Here is a 20,143-nt window from a genome sequence, read left to right as displayed (position 1 = left end):
TTTTATATTAATAAATATATTTTAGACTCACAAAATAAATACTTTTGCTAATAATACGTTGTAATAAAAGTGAGTTACTATCATTTCATATGAAATAACAAAATTTGTTTCTAGGGTTTCAACTTTCTAAACTCACCAAATTTCAAATTGAATTTGGCAAAAGGAAGTATGGCATGGAGTATTGTGGAAGCAAGGACTTTGAACATGACCAGAAGGAAACAAACATCACGTCCTTTCTGTCGAACCGACTAGACAAATTACGAATCAATTTCAAACAAACTAATTCTGAATATCAAACGCCCAATGTGGAAGTTGATTGAGTTTTGAACGATGCTAGACAACTTCATATGAGTTTCAAACGCTATGGAAGAATTAATTTTATTTTATTTTTTTTTTGTTTTTTGAAATAGTTAGCTGGACAGTTTTGGGCGGAGGAGACGACAAGTTTAATGCAAATGTAACCATTGTCAAGGAGGGAGAGTTTTTGATTAAGAATAATAATAATTAAAAATAGAACTTGTCCGGTCCAATGGGTTTTAATGACAGGTCATTATGACCCCGTTTCACTATAAGCTCTCTTTGACTGATATTTTTTACAATCGTCGAGATCAAATCCAACAGATTATCTTTGCCCGCACAAATGGGCCGCAAAAATGGGCCCGGGCTTTTAAAAACGCTATACAAAGATGGTCATTCTATCATTTCCTATTAATATTATGTAGGGATGTGATATCCACACACCTCATTTTACTTCTCACACACCCTTCTAATTTTCGGCCGTCTGATCGGATGAATTAAAGAAAATCAACGGACAGAAATTAACAAGGGGTGTATAAGAAGTAATTTGGGGTGTGTGGATAGCACACCCCATTAGTGTACTTTAGACTCTACTTTAAGGAAAGTCTTATTCACACACCTACTTTTACTTTCCACGCACTCTTGTTAATTTTTAGTTTTTAATTTTCTTCAATTCATTTGATTCAACCGTCAAAACTTGAAAAAAAATGTATGAAAAGCAAAAACAGGCACCTCTACTAAAAGGCGTTAGTTAAAAAGTCTTTTTAAGTTTCCCTTTTTTTCTATTTTGAATATTGTTTGTTCTTGAGAATTGTTGGAAACTTGGAATGGTAGCAGTACAAGCAAAACAGGAGATCACTAATATCAATGGGGATAAAGTTGCATGAGCGCACTTTACTCAGACGATTCCAAGATTTTATTCAAAAGGTTCATTTCTTCTTTATTCTGCACACACAATGGTGATCTATAGGAATCAACAAGCTGGACAGCAAGTCTTAAACCGAAAAAGGGAAACCGGAGTTTAAGTCACCAACCGGAAACACAAACTGGAAGCAGATAATATGTTTTACCGCGACTGAATTTACTTCAAACATCTTCACCGTACTGAAATGACTCAGAAATTGACAAAACCCTTTTCCTTCAGACTTTCAACTGTTTCCTTGAGGCTAACATCTAGTGGAATAAATTCGACACCCAAGCTCTTCGCCTTCTCCTTGGACACCTGATATGTTGGCACAAAAGGCTTGTCGTCTGCACACCTGGAAATGCCAGTTGAAAAAGAAAATAACACAAATTAATTTCCATGGAACCACCACATCAAAACAACCGGGAAAATGACGGGGTTTAACATTGTCTCTAAAAGCATATGATAAGAAGAATGTTGGAATCAACACACACTATCAAGAACAATGCAGGTCATGCTAGGAATTTATATTTTACTTTTAATTTAAATAAACGAAGTTGTTAACCTGCAAATTGCATGAAAATGAAGGATTATGAAAAATATCTATTGCCTTGATCCCCGTTATATGGTGAAAAAATTAGCAACAATTATGTGTGCTTTAATCAAAATTGGTTGACAAAGGTATGCAAAATGAAGAGCATCTATAGGCAGTATAAGTGCAGCAACTTCAACTTCAGAGTGATTGAAAGGTGAGAAGGATGCGAAATGAGGGCATATTGTGAACGCAAAATAACCGGTAAAACCAATAATACCATAAAATTTCAAATACAGCAATGCTCATTTATGTCGTAAACTGCAATTTAATATGAAAAAAAATATATAAAACCGATTAGTATCGGAATCATGGGACAGTCGAAAATATGAAGTGACTATTACTAATCACAAAGTTATACCCAAATTTAAATTGGCTGGGGACACAGACTTACTTCTCTGGAAGTTGCAAAGTAGGGTACAGCTCACGTAAAATTCTCACAACTTCTGAGAAGTGGGCAACTCTCTCAACCAAACAATATCTGCCACTAGCGGTAGGCCTCTCAAATGCTTGAATATGTGCATTGGCAACATCTTTAACGTTAATCCATCCAAAACTTGCATTTGGAAAAGTTCGAGCTCCTGCATCGCACAAAGAGGTGAAGAATTAGTCAGGTACTTCATGGACAAAGAGAGCACCAAGTGTTAGACTAAATGTTGGAACACTTTTATCAATATATTTAACAGAAAACTGTTTGTTTCACTGAACGGTATCCAAGTAAGATACTGCGAGTTCAGATATAAAACACCTCTGGTTGGGATGCTAATAGGTAAGAGATAACTAACAAAACTTGAAATTATGTTTTGAAATATATACAGTAGAAGAAAATGGGAGAAAAAGGCCACCATAGAGCATCACCTGGACTCAACATGAAGAAACAACCTTTTTAAATTATCATCTAATGTTCTATTTAAGACATTTAGTCCTTCTTCTAGCTTGTTGAGCAGAAACGTTTTACTCATTGATATGAAGAAATGTTACAAACACCAGTAAAGAAACATTACCCTTAATAACATTTAAAACTGCTGCAGCACTTGTATTAAGAGTTGGCTGTAACAGAGGACCTATCACCATTGCGGGGTTAATTGTAACCAAGTCAATACCCTTCTCCTTTACAAATTTCCACGCAGCATCTTCAGCCAAAGTCTTTGAAAGCACGTACCAAAGCTGGAGAAATTAAGGGAAAAAAGAAATGAAAATATATTTTGTTACAAAATAATGAAAAATTCACCACCATATTAATGCGAAATAGTAAAGAATCCCTATTCTAATCAACGCAGAAGCCAATAAAATCTTTCACGAGGCAGTTAAAACCTTATAGGACTGGCATAACATTTCCTGATGCACATCAATAACATGAAATAAATGCATGGCATTGAGAACACATCAAAATCCTACATGTTTAGTGACTAAATTATACCTATTGCCATGGGAACCTCCAATCATGAAAAAGTGGTTTCGGCCATGGAATAGAATAAATGAAATCTTGAGTACTAACCATTAAACAATGAAGAAATCTCATTTCTTAAATTCAACACGGAAGCACAAGTATTACACCATATTCTTAGGTACCAGAGTTCATAGATTGAGAACATGCAAGCACATAGCAAAATGTAACATAAGACTGAGAGATTAAGATGACAAGACATCACAACATAAGAAACAACTAACATGGTCAACATATATGCTTTTTTTAACTTACAATAAGGAAAACAGACTCTCAGGGAAGTTTCTCACACAAAGTGCTCTATAATAATTTTAAACCCTTATTTGGTAAGAAGGAAAAGAGTTATATATCTTTTAGGTTCCAATTGATTCAGCTCTCCAAACCATAATTTCATGTTCCATGTAAAGACATATACGCACATATATGCACTCACCCATATATTTCAGAAGGTTATATATATCAGAAAATGGATGAGTCAACTGAACTTCAAAATGTGCATGTGACAAAGGAACCAGTTTCTCCATTCACTTCTAAATCCTCTTCTCTACTGTACACTTTCATCAACCATTAAATAGAACAAGAGAAACTTGCATATTATAAACAGATCCATTGTCCGTTCATACACAAGTAGGCTCACAAGTCACAACCATATTATTCTGGCTTGGTTAACTCTCGGGGAATAGAAACCAAATTAAAAAAATGATACTAACTTACCGCTGTACCATTACAACACAATGACTCACAATGTATCACCATATTTTGTTTTCACAAGAGCACTAAGAATGATAGTATGCATACCTTTGATTCCTTACAAACATCTGGATCTGTAAACCAAGTCTCATCAACTACTACATCAGGAGTTCGAGGCTTTCCATTATATGCTACAGCGGCTATAGAAGATGTCAAAACCACCCGTTTGATTGATGGTGATTTCGCACACGAATTAAGAACATTAAGGGTCCCCTTTACCGCAGGTTCAAGTAGTTCTGCCTGAAATGAGGCAACAACTATGTAGCAGTTAAAAACCATACAAACCAGCTACCTATTATTATGCAAAAGCAGAATGCTAACAAAATGTTTGGAAGTGCTTTTAAAATGGTTGAAAGTGCTTTTGATGAAAGTGCTTTTGGAACCAATCCTTAGTAAAAATGCAAGTGAATCCTAGAAAAGCTTTCAAGCGCTTCTAGCAACCGGTGCTTCTTCCAAAATGCACTTCAAGTCCTTCCAAAATGCACTTCAAGTGCTTTTTTAACACAAAAACACTATCAAACTCCTGAGTTTGTTTCATAACGCAACTAAGTAAATATGTAAATAGATGTTCTTGTATGTTTTGAATGAAAAAGCATTCAAATACTCCAGTTAGAAGAACAAAAAAGGGCATTTTCCAATTATGAGAAAATATATCTTTAGTATGTTGTTGGAGAAGTTACCATTTCTCTCTTATGATATATATGCCTTATATCACCCTATGATTAAAAGAGGACATTACAGGTGCTGAACCACATAGCCTATGAGGCAGATGCCACAATTGACTTCACGGCTATATATTTAATTGTGAGATAAAATTGAAAAGTCTTCTTGAGTGCATGTCTAATTCCTAGTGTTTATGATTTCAACAAGTAGATGCATAATGATGAATTTAATAATTATATTGTTAATATGGGCTTTAGTTGGGAGCAGCCTCTCCATAAATGGGGGTAAGGCTAGCCGACATTCACCTCTCCCAGACCCTGCGTAAAGCGGGAGCCTTGTGCACTGGGTACGACCTTTTATTGTTAATATGGGCTTTAGTTGTCGGTAACTAAAAGTTTTTTATACTACGAATTATATAACTTATAAGAAAGAAGCTAAGTACCTTCAGGAACAGAGAAGAATCTAACGCACAGACAAAAAAGATCATAATTCATTTGAAAAAAGTGTTAGTGGATGAACCTTTGGGTCTGTGACATCATGATAAAAGGGAGATGCAGTATGGAATACGCCTTCACAACCCTCAACAGCAGAGTCAAAAGAACCTTCTTCCAACAGATTTGCTTTGAAAAGTTGAAGTCTGTCTTGGGCTCCATCAAGCGCATGCAGGTGCTCTGTCTTAGTTGGATCATCTATGTGAAAATACAAAATAAAATCGGTAAATTATTTTTTTTTTATACTAGCCGCATTTATTAAATTATAAACAGGAAGTCAGAATCAAGTTTTGCCTATCATTTAGATGAATGACCCAATTAATGTGATCTTACTTGAAACCAAACAATATGGTATTGGTTAAGCATCCAAGTATAATCATACCAACCTGTACCTATCCTATCTAAACCAATAACACCATAGCAAACAGAAATATTTCACGTCCATGCATAGAACTTGGCACTGCAACACATGCTTATAAGCTAAGGACGCTCAACGGCTCTTAGACTATAGAGAGCAAAAAAAGATGGAAAGCCTAATACATACTAGACAACTATATCAAAGCTAGCATCACCTCCCGTTCTTAAAGTTAGTCACCTCGTTTCGAGCATACTTAAACCCATGCTAATCGAACTTTCCATAACTAGAATACTTCACCAGTTCTTATACTAAAGTAACAAAAGGGGTCCTTTAACATCAAATCAAAATCAACATGTATAACCAACAAGGAAAGCACATAAAAGCAAATCCTTTGTTGAAGGTCGAACCCAAAATTCGGTAGGCACAAACAAGCACGGTTTTACATGAAGAGGAAAAACCAACCAGTCATGTCCATATCTCCGATTTTCCATTCATTCTGATGCAGTTAATGACTTAATTACTTGATCAATTTTGCAAAAATAATACCCATAAAAGCTAAGAACACATCTCTAAACTGCAATTCCCTCACTTCCACACCTCAAGAAATGAAGAATCGGACCCATCAATTTCAAAGCAATACCCACTAACAGGTTCTCAAAATCCCAGAAAACCATCAAAATCTTCAATCAGGACAAAGAATAATCAATCAAATATTACAATTTCTGAAACATGGGTATTCACCAATTCCGCATGCATTAATCTAAATTGCAAGAATCCATACGATCACACGCCAAAACGAACAAGAAAAACCGAAACTTAACGAGAGCAAAGGGAGGGAGAAATGTACAGACTTGGGTCGCGAATAGAGGCCTTGACGGTGTAGCCGCGCTGGAGAAGAAGCTTAACGAGCCATGAAGCAATGTATCCAGACGCACCGGTGACGCACACGACCTTCCCTGCTCCGCTGCTCATCTCTCTCTCTCTCCCCTCACTCTGCAGATTTTACGTTTCGAAATTTGGAAGCTCCTTTTATTTACAATTGAATTTTGTCGGTTTGTGAATTGTTGCGCAATGGCTTTCGCAAGCTATAAAAGATGCTTTCGTTTTCGTTTTCGTTTTCGTTTTCGTTTTCGCTTTTATTTTTTTAATATATACTTTATTTTTTGACCAAACTCAATTTTGGGCTAAATGCTATTTTTTAAGTTTTATTTCCCCCAAACTCAATTTAATCCATATTAAGTGTGTGGGCTAAAAACTAAAAGCCAAACAAAAGCCAAATTCTCCTCATGATTTAACCCAGAAAATGGTGTGGCCACCACCAACAGGACCTCACCCACATGGGCATGTCTCTCAGGATTTATTGAATTCAACCACTAAGATTGAAATCTAACGGTAAAAAAAGATCTAATGACCCAAATTTAAATCCAACGGCTAAAATTATTTAAAAAATTATTTAACTCAAAATTCACCCAAATTTACCTGATTTGTCAATATTTATCGGAATTTAAATAATTTTAGGTTAAAATGTTCATAAAATTAAATTATGATAGTGTACATAATTTTTTTTAATTACTTTAAAATACAAAATTAGCCTAAATGTATTCTTTAATAATCTTATGCTAGAAGAGTTGGAGTTGAAAAGTTACTTCTGGGCTAAAACCTAAATTTTCTAGGCAAACAATTTTAGGTTTTAGCCCAAGAGTTGGAGATGGTCTAATGAGTTTGTTACCAATTTGATTTTCATCTCTTTAATGTAAATATATAATTGTATCCCATCACACACTACTAATTACATACGAATCCCCTTCATTAGATCATATCGTCACACTACATGACCTACTTTTGAGTGTCCCGACTCAAATGGTAGCAATCAAGTGTTTTATTTTTAGTTCAAGAGGTGGGGGAACAAATTAGTTACAAACTCATCATTTACACTTCAAACCTAAAATCTTTAACTTACAAAGAATACGAAATACCACTAAATCGCACTATTAATTGACAATTTAATAGTGTTTTTTTATTTATTCATTTAGACAAAAATCTGTCACCAAGCCATTGGTACCAAATTAATTACCTTAGATGGCAAAGTCTGACCTTACTAGATAGCAAACAGGATTCTCTTCGAACCCTTTCTATGGAGATCTAGATAATCAATTAATCGTGTTTATTTATCATACATCGTACGATTAATTTTTATTAGATATTGTTTGTATTCAATTTTAAATAAAAAAATTAAAATAATTTACAACCGTACAATGTACGATAAATAAATACGATAGATTAATTCTCCGGATTCCCACTATAAAGATCCGGATAGGATCATAATCTCACAATATCAATTCTGTGATGTGATGGAATTCTCCAAATGCCCCTGCCCTTTTGTATCCTTTGGCTAGCTTTTGCGACACCTGTCTGCTCTCAGAACACTTTAAAACTGTGAAGTTCATTTGAAACTTAAATAGAAGGAGGTTTTTTTTTTTAATAAAACGTATCTGAAAGTGATTAAACTCTTTATTTTTGTCCTATAATCTCATAATCCATAAATGTCGCCTTTGAAATTGATTCACCCACATTAATTTAGTCATTATTGTTAAAATTTGTTAATTTTTTTATGACTAAAAACATCTTAATTTTTATTGTCATTCTAAATTGGTCTTAATTTTTTAAAATATTTTTCAAACAAGAATCTAACGTATTAAAAATGACACATTCGTTAAGCCCAATTAATATTCTAAACATAAATTATGCCCAAAATCCACAAATTGGGTATATTATGGTCAACAATATTAGTCAGACTAAAATTTGACTTTCAAATATAGATTATGTAATATGTAACCCAATAAACAAACGGGTATTGAATTGAATTGAAAATAGATTCATATTGAAATTATATTAGGAGGGTGAGCATCCACTAACGAACGGTCACCATCAGCCCCATCATGCCATCACCTCTAGCCGTCAACATCGGAGAGAAGGTCATGGAGGTTATTGAAATGGAATGGACTCTCATATGTGGCCACATATCTTTTAATAGGATAACCCCATCATCGAGCCTTGGGCTTTAATTTTTTCATAGTTGTGCCCTCGTTGATTTCGACTTTACCATCTTCAATCAACTTATGAGGAAATCACATGAGCAGAAATAAGCTCCTTCAAACCTCATTTGAATTCTTAACCATCTTCTTTATTAGACAAGGTAATTTAATAGAACTACCTCATTTGAATTCTTAACCATCTTCTTTATTAGACAAAGTAATTTAATAGAACTAGGGCTTAACGAATGTGATATTTTCAATAAGTTGGGTACTTATTTGGAATGTTTAAAATGGTTGAGACCAATTTCGTCACTTCTTCCAGAGATGGCAGCACTAACGCTTTCAGGAGCAAATCCTAGGTCACGAGCGTTGTAAAATTCTGCCTTTTTAATTTTTTGTTTTATCCTTTTTATTTTTTACAAATTTAGGACTTCTAATAATTTAAATGAATATTTATTTTTTATAATTCATGTGGCACTATATTATTGAACTTATGGACTCTAAATATGTCACATCCCGACCCGGGATGGATCACTTCCCGGGCCCGCTCCACCACCGTAGCACGATATAGTCCGCTTTGAGCCCCGACCACGCCCTCACGGTTTTGTTTCTGGGAACTCACACGAGAGCACTCCCAAGTTGCTCGTGAGTTCCCAAAAACAAAACTATGAGGGAATAGTAAGCCCAAAGCGGACAATATCGTGCTACGATGGTGGATTGGGCTCGCGATGTGGTGGAACCCGGGCCGGGATGTGACACCTAAATTGGATCCAATTGTGAGCATATGGTGCGGGGGTGACTATATAAATACAAGCATGAATCATCTCTACTAAATCACAATCACCCTAGTGCAGGTTTATGAGCTTTCAATCATATCAACTCGACAATTACATAATTTAATTTATGAACTTACCTGGCACTTACTATCACAACCCGTCCCAAAAATTCGGTTATCGTGGGTGTGAAATGACAAAATTGCCCTTAGCGGTTGCTAAGGTATGTGTGACATATTATTTGAATAGTGCATACTTTTCTAAGTTTTAGAAATTTAATTGGATTAAAATTGTATGCATTATTTTTATGTGGTTAGGGACTTAGGTGGACCATATACCCTCACCATCAGACTCCTCTCTCTCTCTTATCCCGTGCTCTCTCTCTTCCCTCTCAGTTTCTCTCTTTCTCTCTCTCGAACCGTACGGACAAGAACCCAAAATCCCTCAAAACATCACGGATCGACGCCAATAAGGTGAGTTTCTTCATCCTTGCAACCTCCTGAGTTGAATGGTACCATTTTTTGGGACTTAGAACCTTCGAAATCACGTGAAATCCGAACTCCATTTTGAAATCACTGTTCTTGCACACGTGAATTGTTGAATTTCAGGGAATTCTAAGCTTACAGAGAGCTTATTGAGGTCCCAAGGAAGCTCGGAGTGTTTAGTTTGAAGATTTTGGACGTCGGGATCGCCGGGTTCGAAGTTGGCCGGTTTTCTTGGAATTTCTCCGGTGAGATTTCGTATGTTTTTAAACCTTAAAGTAGTGTAACGTGATTCTTCATGCTTAGGGCTTCATTTTGATATAAAATGCGTGAAAAATGGTTGAGAAATGACGGAGAACAAGGAGATTTAAAAATCTCCCGTTTTCCAGCGACCGGCAAAACCAGTCTGGCGACGGGAGGAAGAAGGTGACACGCGTGGGGCCGCGTGGGTCAGTGCCCCTCCCGGCGCGTGGGGGCGCGTGCGGCCTCGAAATTTTTTTCTAAAAATACCTCGACGTCCGTGATGTCGAGTAGGTCACTGTGGTATATTCATATACCCAAATTGAGCATCATATGAGAAGTTATTTCAAATTGTTGGTTATGTGCTTTAATTAACGTTTTTATAGTTGTTTTGCATATAGGTGATACCTATCCCGAGGACGAGCACATTCAAGGACGTCACGGGGGTTGCGACCCTTCGACTTACCAGTGAGTGGGCAGTTATTTTCTGTTATTACCTATAGACTACTGAATTTCCCAGAAATTGAATTTAAATGTTTTTAAAATGCCATGCATGCATATTATGAATTATATGAATTAGTAATTGATGCATATATATGTGAAATGGTGTTGTGGACGCACATGTGAGTATCAGGTGAGTTTATATTGTTCATATGATTGATTGATGATGTGAATTGTGTTGAGAGCTCATAACCTGCACCCTTGGTGTTAGTGCTTATATTATTCACCCCGCACCACAAGCTCACCTTGGATCCAAGTAGGTGCATGTCGTACAGACCATGAAAGGGTTCCGACATGTCGTACAGACCATAGAGTGGTTCCGACTGTAGGTGATTTTAGATTATTATACAACTGTTGATGAGAGAAGCACTAGAGCTTATTCTTACACCTTTCTTATTGTACAGACTACTTCAGGTAGTTCCGATTTATGTGCAGAGTAGCGCCGTACAGGTCACTGCGGTGACTCCGGTTGGATTGGATATTGAGCTTTAGAATTAACTATACAGGACCAACTGTAGGGTCTCCGGTTGATTCATTATTTCACCTGTTATATTGATGCATCCTTATTCTGTTATTGACATTTATGCATGGCATACTTTCTGATTTTTGATATAGATTGGTGATTTGAGATATATGAAGATTTATATGTATATTATGTTATTTTCTGGGAAAGTATACAGGTTTTACAGCGAGAGGTTAGAAATGTTATTAATTGAAATGTTTTCAAAAAGGCTTTGTTTTACTGACCCACTCAATTTTGTTTTGTGCCCCTTCAGGTTCTAATTAGCAGCGTTGGTGGCCCATGAGGATTTCCACGGCGTACTGACAGACTACATAAATGTAGGACTCACCTTCAGGTGTTGTAATTTAGTTATGGTCCTACTTGACTGCACCTAGTACTTACGCTCTGAATATGTGTGTTTCACACTTAAATTCACTCTAGCATGTTAGTTGGATATTATTGCTAGTATTTGGTTTTATTTCTTCGTAATTCTCTTATCTATTGCTTCCGCGTCGCACTTTTGGTTACGTCACACTCACGTGACGGCCAGCACGCCTTGATTCTAGGATCGGGGTGTGTCACTTACCTGTGCGTCCGCAGCACCAATCATGCATGTATGCAATTACTAATGCATAAATAATTAGGTATATATTTTGCATGGCATATAATTCACATATCACTACTTCTTAGTATGGTTTTGAGACAAGTATACGTATTACATATTTCTGGGAAAGTATACGGGTTTTACAGCAAGGGGTTAGCGTTTTGATAATGAGATGATTTTCGAAAAACTTTGTTTTACCCACTCAACTTTGTTTTGTGCCCCTCCAGGTTCAAGATAGCAGAGCTTTGGTGGCCACGAGGAATCCAACGGTGTTCTGACAAAATTCACAAAAGTAGGACTCACCCTCGGATGTTACATCTTAGTAATTGTATCATTAAAACTTCCAAATTGTGTAAATGGTTATGTCACTCTCACGTGACGACCAGCATGCCCTCCTTCGAGACGGGGTGTGTCAAAATATATGTCACATTAGCATACTAACATAATAATTGACAAAACTCTAACAAAATGACCAAATTAATGCGCGAGAATTAATTTCAAGGACAACATTGATTAATTTTTAAATTGTGAATCCAAAATAAAGAGTTTGGTCACTTCAAGGACTATTGTGATAAACCATTTTCTTAATAGAAAATTTATATTCCTTTAAATTCATATCAACTTCTATACCTATACCAAGAAGCACTTACAAAGATTGTTTGTGTTAAACCTTTTTCTTAATTGAATGTGATACTAATAATATAAGGCTTATTTGGAAGTTCTTTTAAAATGATTGAAAACACTTATAAAGAAAATATTTTTAGGTTCCAAAAGCACTAGTTACATGTTTATTGTAGGAATCTCTTCAAGTGCTATTTCATGATTAACTTGCATTTTTATTAAGGATTGATTCCAAAATCATTTTCACTAAAAGCGATTTTAATTATTTTCAGTTTTGGAGTCAAGAGTAGTATCTCATAAACATGGGAAAATAAAATCATTGGATCTTACCCAAATTTTAGTATGGTATGAATGAGAGGATAATGAACAACTTCGATGAAGGAATCATTTCCATCCAAGGTAAGGAAGTTGGAGTTTAAAAGTTGTTAACATGGCTATTAGCTTTTCTGCGTATTTTGAGTCTATAATATTATTTCAAAGATCTGGAATGAATTCACCGTTGGATCTCTTTGGAATTTTGATATGTTATGGTGGATAAGATATGGAATAACTTTTGTGAAGATAAAGTTTATGTTTGAGAACTAGAATTTGGATTTTCAAAGTTCGTAAAATGACTGTCAAATTTCTAATGATTTAGTATTTCAAAGATTTGGAATGAATTTACCGTTAGATCTTTCTAAGCTTTTGATATGTTATAGGAGAGGGAATAAGGAAAAACTTTTATGAAGAAAGTATTTTGATGTGAGCAAAGAGAAAATGGTGATTATAAGCTCACAACAGGTTAGACAAGTGATGAACATTTACTGATCATACCTTAATTTTTGAAGTTACTGCTCTCATGGATCTCAAATTTGGATATGTTGTAGTTTACGAGTTAACGAACAACTTTCTTGAAGATGTCTTTTCGACTGGAGCAACAAAAGATAGTGTCGTGCTTTCCACTAAGACAAGAGTTTTTCATGCTAATAATGTGTTGTGAAATAGATGATATATGTGTAGTGACATATAAAGTAAATAAGGCACAATTTACAAGGTTCGACAAGTATGCCTCCGTCTTCAGAGCAGTAGTAGTAGTTTCTTTCATTATCTGAATAAACAGGAGTACAAAGATAATTTTCACTATTTTTCTCTCTTCTCTCTAGCCTTGATATAGCTCACTGGTATTTTTCTTCTGCAATAGAACACTTGCTGCTCATGGTTTTATAGACCAAAGGTTATAAGAATCACCCATGTGTGATATATTTTGTTTAATGAATATTGTTTTGTAAGCAATCCTGCTAATCAATTTATGAGAATTGGTTTCCTATTTTATGACCGTGATGGGTGGTAATTAATTATGGGCTTCATTAGGAAACAGGTCATCTCTCTGCCTATTATAGTGCACATACCCATCTAATGTATACACTGATGAAAAACACATATTAAGGTTTAACATGCAAGAAAGGCTAGAGAAAGAAAACCTAATTTTCCCACACTGACGACTCATCTGTGGATCGCTCAAGATAGGGATTGTATATGATATTTGACGGCTAGTATCAAGATATATACTCTATGTATCCCACGTTAATGGTTTGTGAAAATCATGAAGTTCAAGATCCTGACTCATGTATTGGGGATTATGACTTTAACCAATTTTAAGTTTACTAAGGCTAGCTAGCATTTCTGCACTAAAACCCACCAACCCATCATATGGATTGTTTTAATATTCTGTAGCAAACATGTGAGACCATCCACACTTACAACAACAAGTGTTATTTTTCTAGGCTTTCCTCCTTTATTCTTATTTAAAAGTAAGGAGGAAAGAACAATGTAACTTAAAAACCACTATAGTAGAAAAAGTGTCGATTCGGTTTAAGTTTTACGGGTGTTAGTGTGTATATGTTGACCCTAAAAATTACTATGTCTACGTGGCGCGCAGGTCGAGTAATTAATGAGCTAACTACGTCCTTCAGTTATGTGTGGGGCGTGCCAACTCATCGACCGAGCTCGGCCAGGGAGTAAAATATGTTGATGTGGCGTTGGGCGCGCTACTGACTTCTTGATCTCGCGACTGCGGCTGAGGAAGGAACACGTCTCGATCTTTGGGTTCTAGAGCCTGAAGACAAGACTACTAGTTCTAAGAAGTTCAAATATCAAATTCGGCTTTCAATGTGCCGAATGTAGTAACCTGTAGCACCTCACTTCGTTGAGAAGGTTGATGAGATGACCTCTACCAACAAGGACTCGAAAATCCTTGTTGACCGAGACTTGGATAAATAACGAGTCGGTCGAGAAGCAGTGCTGTTTATCCAAACTGAATGTGCTCCTTGATCTGCTGATTCTACGGCTCCAGTGCTGTTTATCTAAACTGAAGATGTCGCCGGTTGCCTTCACAATGCTATTTATTCAAACTAAAGATGTGTTGGCGGAAAAATAAAATAAAAATCTCAAGATGTTTGAGAGGTTTACACAGGGCAATTTGTATATTGAATTGAAGAGGCCTCGAATGATGCGCTCCCTCCTCTATTTATAGCTGCAAATTCCTTCACAGCCGTACTTGGATTAGAACTCCTCATCCCAATCTGACTCAATCTCGGCCAATCCTAACCCTACTAGAACTTTGAACCAAGCTCTTTATCAAACCAGATTCATCCCTAACTCTTAACGTCATTAGCCTCAAAACTCCTTGTTGTGCTAGGTTTCGATTATTTCATCTTTATTTGCACTAAACTTCCTTAGAATATAATTTGGCCGATCCATACCGGATGGCCCATAACAAGATAAGACCAATGCTATTGGGCCGAGAACATTTCTAAATTCGGCCCAAAATAACATTTTGGGCCCAAACAGTATAACGTTGTATCTGTAATAATATTTTTTTTCATTTTCTCAATATTGTTTTATAGTGTGTTACATAGGAAGGCAACCAGGTGAGTTGTGACAAAATTAATGTATGTATGTCTTTACCAATACTAGCCTGCTAGGAGTTAATTTGGTGCTTATTCATTGCTTACACATATCAATTAAAGACTCAAGAATATGATAATTTTTCTTAGTCTCGTATTAACATGGTTAGTAAATAAGAAAAAAATACCTTATGATGTAAAATTTAAAAGTTCAGATAAAGGTGAAACAAAACTCTTCACTATCTACTTGTACGCCCGGAGTTTTTTTGTTCTCTTCTCTCAATACCAAAGAAATTGGATTTTCTGTGTTTCTAAATTATTAAGCTCGAAGTACTTTAATACGTATAAGTTTTATGTGTAAAAACAAATAGTTTTTCTTATATGAAGTTAGCTAGGGCATTTTTTTAGCGGTGCCCTAGGCTCAAAAATCTCAGAACTGACCTTGGTAATAAAAGTGAGTTACTATCACTTCATATGAAACCCAAATATAGGTGTAAAAAATTCTTAATTTCACTCTTTTTAAGTTTTGAGTATGGTATCGTCTTGGGAAATGTTGGAAACTTGGAATACTAGCAGTTTAAGGAAAACAGGAGATCACTAATATCAAAGGGAATAGAATAAACTGTCGATTTACCTCCTGAACTTTCACCTCGCTTTCGATTTCCCCCCTGAACTTTTCTATTGGAAAATTAAGGACTCAAACTAATTTTTTTAGCCGATTTGCCCCCTACCGTTAGTTTTTCATATATTCCATCCATATTTCTGTTATGTGATAATTCTTTAAGGGCAGAAAAGTCATTTAGCAAGACTTTCACACAATATACCCTTTGCACCATCGCTGTTTAGAAATTTAGGGTTTACACGCGACTTGCAAGGTGGGTGTTCACTGAAACTTGGGGGAAATTGACTTCATAGTTTGCTGATGGTGGATTCGACAAAATCATTGAGATTACAAAAAGTTTTGAGAGTTGAAGATGCCTTTGGAGGTGCGCAGTGGGGGAATCGTCCAAAGTACTGCAAGTATATTTTATACCTTTTGTAATTGTTTGTTTAATAGGAAGATGTTCATAATACTCATAAAAAAAATGTTCAAGATAATTATATACTTTTCATAATGTCATAATCCCAATACAATTCCACAAAATGATCCTTAAGAAGTTGGAAAACATAAGAGATTTTACCATCCATAAGGTATAACGCATATAATATCGATTACAAAATATGGGCATTCCACTTAACCAAATACAAGCAAAATAAGGTTTTAGTTATCAAAACAAGAGCACAAACATTATGCTCGAAACGCACATGACACGTGGAGATCAACTACACTTTCCATGGCCTTCCTCGTTTGCCTGGAATCTTGTACCTAAACCTATTTTCATTTCTGATGGCTGAGTAAGGTTGAGGGTGTGATGTAGAAGCAGCAACTTGAGGTTGTGCTTCACATTGTGCTTGAGATACATACCCTTCTCTTGTAACCTAAAAAAAAATATCAGTTAAAGCATTAACATAAATCAGTTGAAATATAAAAACTGCATACCTTCCTCTTGTATTTTCATTTATACCTATAGAATAGAAAATGATGTACTTACAGAAAAAATTGTCGTCCTTTGAGCTTGAGATTGAGATTGAATTGGACATTCAGAATGAGCTTGAGTTGGAACTTGAGAATGAGTTTCACCTTGATCTTGCTTACCTCCTAAACCCTGAAGTAATTCAATGATGTTAACAATAGTTTATTTACCAATTTAAATAAAAATAAAAACTTAAATTGATGGTTTTCATCACCCCTGTTAAGTTTAGAGCTCCTCTGCCTCCTCTTGCTCCTCCACGTTGTCCTCTTGCTTCTCCACGTTGTCGTCTTGCTCCCTTACCTCCCCTTGCTCCTCTTCCTCTTCTACCTCCTTGTCCATCCATCTGCAATAAAGTTGGGAATTTCAATGAAATGCGTGTGAAACTATGAGAACTAAATTAAGTTCAAGTCAAAATTTGAGAATATCAGAAATACGTGCTCATTGTTGCGACAAGTTGCTGAGTTATGACCATCAACACCACAAATGTTGCAATTAATAACAATGCCATATCTTCTCAACTTTGTTGCCTTTTTTGGTATCTCATCAGCTTCCTTTTTTCTACAAGTTTTAGGTCTCCCAGGTTGTTTGTGATACAAAGGGGGCTTGATAGGCACAAGGCCTGTTTTCCTCCACTCTTTTGGACCAGGCATCGGAGAAATGTATCCCTCATAAGCCCTGTCATATGCTGGCCTCTTATAACAAGAATGAACATAATCAAGTGGGTTATGCTCTTTCTTGCCCATTGCAGTAATAGCATGTGGACATGGGATTCCACATAAATCCCACTTTCGACAGGAACATGTATGACGTTCCAAATCAACAACGTACATACCACCATGAAGATGGTTCACCTGATACTTTCCCCCACCAGCATATGAGGCTATGCATAAAAAACTTTCAATTTTATATTTCTCAACAATTTCAAATATTCTGGGCCCAACTTCATGATTCCAAATTGTCTCTCGAACCCTAGCCATCCTAAGCATCAAGTATGAATGCATCCTTTGTAGCAAAGTCAGAATGGGCTTATCTCTTGCTTCCAATATAGCAGCATTAAAAGACTCACACAAGTTGTTGAGTAGTATATCACACTTTGCATTAGTATTGAAATGTGACCTACTCCAATTATCTGCTGGCTTATCCTCAAACCAATCAAATGCTGACTTAGATTGAGCTAACATTTTATCCATTTCAGCCTCCCACATAGGGATTGTTGTTGCCCTTGCCGCAGCCCACAATCTTTGTTTTAGTGCAAGACCAGTGTGACCTGCAGTCTTAAAATTATTGTGCAAATGCCGAACGCAATGCCTATGTTCTGCATTTGGCATCAAAGCGGTAATCGCATTTCCTAATCCTTTTTGCTTATCAGTTATAAACACCCATCCATTGCCATTTTCAATCCCAACATCAGCAAAAAAATATTTCCATAAACCATGTCCATGTCTCCGTATTCTCAATCTCAACCACCGCAAATGCAATTGGAAACATCCCATTATTTGCGTTGATTCCGACTGCACTTAGTATTTGCCCAGGATGAGACCCTTTAATGTGACAGCCATCAAAGCCTACGACGGGCCTACATCCTTCTACAAAACCCCTCTTCCAAGCTGCAAAACATATATAAATCCGTTTAAAAATAGGATTCTCACCTTGCAAGTCAGTTTTTACTACCACAGTACTACTAGGATTATTTCTCTTTATCTCATCGCAATAATCCCATATCTTTGCATATTGCTCTTCAATACTACCTTGTATCCTCCCTCTAGCTTTTCTCTTGGCTTTATACACTTGGTTCTCTGTGATGTCTATACCATAGTGTTTCCTCACAAGCTTCATGAATGCACCAACCAACACTCATATTTGGATTATCTCTAAGCTCTTCTTCAAATCTTTCAGCTAGCCAAGAAGAAGTGGCATACTTTGTCTTTTGCAATCTTCCACAAGTATGTTCTGGTACAAATGTTTTAATCCTTGTAGTCGGCCCCCTCCCTACATGAGCTGCATATAGTAACCAAGGACATTTTATTTTGGATGTTCCTAAACATGATACTCGAAGCCTAGTTCGGTCATTCTTATCCCAATGCAATGGTCTACTAATAGCAACCGAATAGTACCTTACAGCCTCCCTGCATGCCTTCATGTCAGGAAACTCCATACCCAAATAAAAGGTTGGATTTAACAAGTCAGTCTCTCTTCTGAATTGTTTAAACCTTGGAGCTTTTCTCTTTCGTCTAACCTTTTTCACAACAATACCTTCTTCATCTGAATGCTCCTCTTCATCAAGCCTTACCAGCTCCTCTGAGTTGTACTCATCAGTAGAAATTTCGCCAGGCTCTTTATACGATGCCTCAAAAGCCTCATCAACCACAAACCTCTCAAATAGAGTATCATCTTTCACAACTTCAGTATCATTTTCAGATTGCACATAATCAGAGTCAACATATTCAAAGTCATTTTCACTTTCCTCTCTTGCACCATCATCATCACCAACATCTTCATCATCTTCATTTTCATTTTCATATTCATCATCAGCATCTACATCAAATATTTTTACATCAACTCTTTGATTCACACTAGCTTCAACATTCACACCTTTTTCACGTTGTACTGTAGCATCTACAAGATGGTTGTCTAAGTCAGTTGCCAACACTTCTTTCTCAAACCAATTATCCCAACCATTACCCCACTGACCATTATTTGTCAAATATAAAACTTGAACCCTAAATGAAGGTATATGAGAAACAAATTCACTAACATCGGCATCTGCAATAAGAGGGACAAACCCCTTTACTTTGTCTTTGTAGTGAAACCCTGTTTGTAGATGGTTGTAGCCAAGTGATACAGCCACATCATATATGTCTAGCATAGACATTAAGTCAGCGTTGAAGTTGTCCACCCACTGTACAAGACCACCAACATACTTTCCATCCTTAAGATGACCTCCATGGTGAATCTCTATTGTGAATAAATCAGGCTTAGGTTCAAATCCCTACAATGTAAACAAACAAAAAAAAATAACATAAACACATCCCATGGAGAGTATTAGAATCTACAGAGTGGAATTACAAGATTTTTCATCCAAAACTTGAAAAAAAAAAGATATGGGACGACAAACTGACTAAAGCAACTACAAAAGGTATAAAATATACTTACAGTACTTTGGCCGATTCCCCCCACTGCGCACCTCCAAAGGCATCTTCAACTCTCAAAACTTTTTGTAATCTCAATGATTTTGTCGAATCCACCATCATTAAACTATGAAGTCAATTTCCCCCAAGTTTCAGTGAACACCCACCTTGCAAGTCGCGTGTAAACCCTAAATTTCTAAACAGCGATGGTGCAAAGGGTATATTGTGTGAAAGTCTTGCTAAATGACTTTTCTGCCCTTAAAGAATTATCACATAACAGAAATATGGATGAAATA

At 36.2% G+C, this 20,143-nt stretch overlaps 3 protein-coding genes across 3 annotated transcripts; all 3 read right to left on the bottom strand.

Moving 5' to 3' along the window:
* Nucleotides 1-1,159: 1,159 nt before the first annotated feature.
* LOC103413149 (cinnamoyl-CoA reductase 1-like) lies at nucleotides 1,160-6,480 on the bottom strand. The gene is given in 6 exon segments (NM_001328793.1): nucleotides 1,160-1,556; nucleotides 2,188-2,374; nucleotides 2,798-2,960; nucleotides 4,039-4,230; nucleotides 5,173-5,342; nucleotides 6,354-6,480. Coding segments are annotated over 6 exon segments (978 nt in total). The 5' UTR covers nucleotides 6,475-6,480; the 3' UTR covers nucleotides 1,160-1,411.
* A 9,753-nt stretch (nucleotides 6,481-16,233) lies between these two features.
* LOC114821692 (uncharacterized) lies at nucleotides 16,234-18,212 on the bottom strand. Its single transcript, XM_070808802.1, has 4 exons — nucleotides 17,154-18,212; nucleotides 16,934-17,062; nucleotides 16,738-16,851; nucleotides 16,234-16,624 (listed from the first exon to the last, which is right to left on the bottom strand). The coding sequence occupies exons 1-4, from the start codon at nucleotides 18,210-18,212 to the stop codon at nucleotides 16,469-16,471; spliced, it is 1,458 nt and encodes a 485-aa protein (XP_070664903.1). The 3' UTR covers nucleotides 16,234-16,468.
* Nucleotides 17,291-20,015, bottom strand: LOC139189681 (uncharacterized). Its single transcript, XM_070808803.1, has 2 exons — nucleotides 19,873-20,015; nucleotides 17,291-19,708 (listed from the first exon to the last, which is right to left on the bottom strand). Exon 2 carries the CDS (start codon nucleotides 19,589-19,591, stop codon nucleotides 18,500-18,502), a length of 1,092 nt encoding a protein of 363 aa, XP_070664904.1. The 5' UTR covers nucleotides 19,592-19,708; nucleotides 19,873-20,015; the 3' UTR covers nucleotides 17,291-18,499.
* Nucleotides 20,016-20,143: the final 128 nt, after the last annotated feature.

This window comes from Malus domestica, chromosome 11 (genome assembly GCF_042453785.1).
Source record: "Malus domestica chromosome 11, GDT2T_hap1".
NCBI lineage: Eukaryota > Viridiplantae > Streptophyta > Magnoliopsida > Rosales > Rosaceae > Malus > Malus domestica.
Note: the sequence above shows the minus strand (reverse complement) of the source record. Positions and strands in the feature narration are given on the sequence as shown.

Coding starts and splice junctions, on each gene's coding strand:
- LOC114821692 (XM_070808802.1), bottom strand. CDS start 18,212: ATGGGATGTTTCCAATTGCATTTGCGGTGGTTGAGATTGAGAATACGG. Junction 16,852..16,933: donor GAGCTCTAAACTTAACAGGG/GTGATGAAAACC, acceptor GAATTACTTCAG/GGTTTAGGAGGTAAGCAAGA. Junction 16,625..16,737: donor AAAGGACGACAATTTTTTCT/GTAAGTACATCA, acceptor ATTTTTTTTTAG/GTTACAAGAGAAGGGTATGT.
- LOC139189681 (XM_070808803.1), bottom strand. CDS start 19,591: ATGTCTATGCTAGACATATATGATGTGGCTGTATCACTTGGCTACAAC.